This window comes from Tenrec ecaudatus, chromosome 4 (assembly GCF_050624435.1).
Source record: "Tenrec ecaudatus isolate mTenEca1 chromosome 4, mTenEca1.hap1, whole genome shotgun sequence".
Classification (NCBI taxonomy): Eukaryota; Metazoa; Chordata; class Mammalia; order Afrosoricida; family Tenrecidae; genus Tenrec; species Tenrec ecaudatus.
Genome location: NC_134533.1, coordinates 72,046,368 through 72,050,266, shown reverse-complemented (window position 1 = coordinate 72,050,266; position 3,899 = coordinate 72,046,368). Strand labels below are relative to the sequence as shown.

Here is a 3,899-nt window from a genome sequence, read left to right as displayed (position 1 = left end):
TACGGGGTCTGGAAGCCAACATTATGGCCGGTGGCACTCCTAGCAACCCTCTAGCACAGAGCAGAACTGCCCGTAAGGTTTCCAAGACTACTATGTATGCAAACCGCAGCTGCCACATCTTTCTCCCACAGAGAGGCGGGTGGGTTAGAACTGCCAATCTTCGGATTCACTGCTAAGTGCTTAACCCATGCACTGCTAGAGCTCCTTTAATTTAGCAGGCAAAAAAATAAAATCAGTTCAGCATGGGTTCCTGCTGAGCTGCGGGGGGGGGGGGGGGGGGAAGACTATTCAAAGACTATCTTGGGCTCCCTGTTGCTGCCCGACTGTGCCATCCTTTCAGATCCCAGTCTGGGAGGATGACTCTTCCCACAGGGGCCTTTTTACGTGACTCCCTTCACAGCAACATGACAAAGAACCCCACACCCAGAGAGAGAGCTCAACTTCAATGGAGACAGGCAGTGAGGCTGCCCCAAGCAGACAAGAGAGAAAGGTGTCATTGCTGGGTAACCATGATGGTGAGCAGGGAGCCTGGGAAGAGTCAATCCTCCCTGGCAGCATGGTTCCCCTTTTGTAAAACTTAAAGCAAATGCCAAAAGAGATGGGCGCTTGGGGACCTGGTTTAAGAAAGCTGGCTTCCCCAGAGGAGGGGGGGGTGAGGGGGCAAAAGAGGGAGGCAGCAGCAGAGGCTATGTCGCACTGCTCACAGTTGCAATGAAGTGAGTATGTGAATCCTTGCTTAACGTCCACTAAAATGTGTGGGGACGGCTTGGTTAGCCTTGTTATTAGATACCCAGCACACAACATATGGTTTTTTGTACATGGTAGGCACTTTTTACATACTTGCTGAGCAAAGAAGAGAGGGGCTTCTGACATAGGATGGTGATTAAGAAGGAGCCCATCAGCCCTCCAGAGTTGGCTATGAACAATTGGGTCTGGTATAGCAATCATTACGTGATTCTCATTCCAAACTCCCTGTTCTTCTGGCTTCCAGATGATCCTGCTACTCCCCCAACTTTGGCATCCTACTTCAACTCACCATGGAGACTATCGCTTGTAATGGATCCGGGGACTCTGTGTCCATCTTTTACCTTATGGGGATCCCCTCTCTGCCCAAATCCTTCTACCTTCCTATCTTCTTTGTCTTTCTCCTTCTTTATCTGCTCATCCTGGTGGGCAACGTCCTCATCCTGGTGGCTGTGGTGGCAGAGCCCCGCCTGCACACGCCCATGTACTTCTTCCTGATCAACCTCTCCACTCTGGACATCCTCTTCACCACAACCACTGTCCCCAAGATGCTGTCCCTATTCCTGTTTGGGGACCACTTCCTCAGCTTCCCCGCCTGCTTCCTGCAGATGTATCTCTTCCACAGCTTCTCCTGCTCAGAGGCCTTCATCCTGGTGGTCATGGCCTACGACCGCTATGTGGCCATCTGCCGCCCACTGCACTACCCTGTCCACATGACCCCACAGACAAATGCTGCGCTGGCAGCGGGTGCCTGGCTCTCCGCCCTCCTCCTGCCCATCCCAGCAGTGGTGCAGACCTCCCAGATGGCTTTTGACAAGATCACACATATCTACCACTGCTTCTGCGACCACCTGGCTGTGGTCCAGGCCTCCTGCTCCGACACCACCCCCCAGACCTTCATGGGCTTCTGCATTGCCATGGTGGTGTCTTTCCTGCCCCTGCTCCTGGTGCTTCTCTCCTATGCCCGCATCCTGGCCTCGGTCCTTCGCATCAAGTCCCGAGAAGGGCGCTCAAAAGCCTTCTCCACCTGCAGTTCCCACCTCCTGGTGGTCGGCACCTACTACTCGTCCATCGCCATAGCCTATGTGGCCTACAGGGCCGAGCTGCCCCTCGACTTCCACATCATGGGCAACGTGGTGTATGCCATTCTCACCCCTGTGCTCAACCCCCTCATCTACACCCTGCGGAACAAGGACGTCAAAGCTGCCATCACCAAAATGGCATGTGCCCAGGGCTCACAGCATATTGGGAAACCCTGATTCATAAATGTACTTGATCTGCTGACAGTCAGAAGGGAAGGTGGAAACTACAGACAGCTGGGTAGTTGGTTTCCATTCATTCAAAACCATTTGGATTCTCCCTGAGTCTGAGTTTCTGACTAGTAAGACATCCAGACTTTTCCTCTCGCATGTCTTCTGCAGTTTTCAAAACTGCCAAGATTGGTGACACACGTGTGTGAATCAGTCCTGCCTTTTTTTTTTTTTTGCTGTTTATCGGGGGACTAGCCATTTAAAATGCCCCCCTCAAGGCAGAAAAGGGATGAAACAACTACCATCTCAATCCTTGTTGCCTAAAAACTCACACCCCACTTTCAACACTCCGAAACCAACCCCACAGGAAAGTCCCCTCTGCCACCCAGAAACCAAGGAATCCCAATGGAAGAATGTACACTCCCTCTAGCTGATACTCAGAGAAGGGGTGTCGTCTTCCCCCAAACCTGCCTGGTCCCCAAAGTATTACAGATCTTTTCGTTCTCAGTCATACCCCAGCTTCGCCATCTGTGCCCCCCCTGCCATACGATGGAGGTGCCCTTATCAGTAGTGCGCTCTGTACAGAGCTACCGCTGGTCCTCAAAAGGCAGTCCAGGCATTCGGCTCTGTGGCTCGAGCCACACTGGCTTAGGCCCTGTCCTTCGCCCTCGGTGGCAAGTCTCCTCGGGAAGACCTGTCAGGTCTGCGCAGCCAGGGACACGCAGAGCAATGAAAAGGTTTGGAGGAAAACCCAAGGGACAGTATCTTTATCCCTCCCACTTCACAGATAGCCACATTCCAATTTCCAGAGTCTCCTTACTGCCAATTAAGGTACTAACTTTCACCCCTTTAGGACCAAATGATTCTCAGTTTTGAATTTTTTCCTGCCGTGATGTATTTTTCAAGGAGCCCTGGTGGCATAATGGGTGACATTTGGGGCTGCTAGTCACAAGGTCAGCTGTTTGAGACCCCCCTTCGGACTCTGTGGGAGAAAGATGAGGCTGCTATTCCTGAAAAGAGCTCAGGTCACTATTCCTGTAAGGAGTTACAGCCGCAGGGGCAGTTTCTCCCTGCTCTGTTGGGTCGTGATGAGTTAGAATCGACTCCATCGCAGTGATTTTGTTGGTGGGCTTTGTCCTTGACTTTGATCTGATTTTGATCAGATGTTTTTAGTACTAGAGGGTATGCTGAAATCAGGGGGGGGGATGGTTTAGGTAACTTGTATTTTGATACAGGATGTAGATCACAGATAGTGTCTGTCCCAAGTGGAGTCTGGTGGGAGAATTGTTGGGGCAAGGCTCAGTTCTTCAGGTTCTTTCAGTGATACCACAGCAGCTCCTACCACTGTGGTTTTCCAGGAAACCTGAGAGGCTGGGATGTTAGTAGACAATACATGTACTGTGGGTCCCCACATGGTTAAGCATCTTCCTGTTACCTAAAACTCAATTTAGCCAGAAACTCGGTCGATGATGTAGTTCGTGAGAGGGTCTGATTTGTTTCTGCAATCCCAGAAAGGAAGTCTTGAAGCAAAGTTAAATAAAGTCTCTGAGTAACCTTTATTGAACTTGGGCCCTGGCCAACAGGATTGGAACGCTAAGCCTGATTCCTTCTTCAGTCCTTCCATTCCTCAAATCTTTGAAATCAAAGTCTAAGATCCCAACTTGTTAAGTTGCCTTAGCCCTGATATTCATGAACTATTACAATTTAACCTAGAAGACTTGGAGAGAAATTTTTCCTTGCTCGACTTTCACTGCCGCCAAGAAACAAATTTGAAAGTATTCCATGTTACTACAGAAGTCGTGTTGTAGGTAACCACGATTCTGGGATCAGTTTGAGGCTCAGGACGTTGGCTTGCTGAGCCCCTGTATCAGTTTTCCTCGTCGGTTCACGTTCTCCGTGGAGCAC

At 50.6% G+C, this 3,899-nt stretch overlaps 1 protein-coding gene across 1 annotated transcript; it reads left to right on the top strand.

Moving 5' to 3' along the window:
• The first annotated feature begins 1,037 nt into the window (after positions 1 to 1,037).
• On the top strand, positions 1,038 to 2,003 carry LOC142446945 (olfactory receptor 2AT4-like). The gene has a single exon (XM_075548667.1). The coding sequence runs from the start codon at positions 1,038 to 1,040 to the stop codon at positions 2,001 to 2,003; it is 966 nt and encodes a 321-aa protein (XP_075404782.1).
• Positions 2,004 to 3,899: the final 1,896 nt, after the last annotated feature.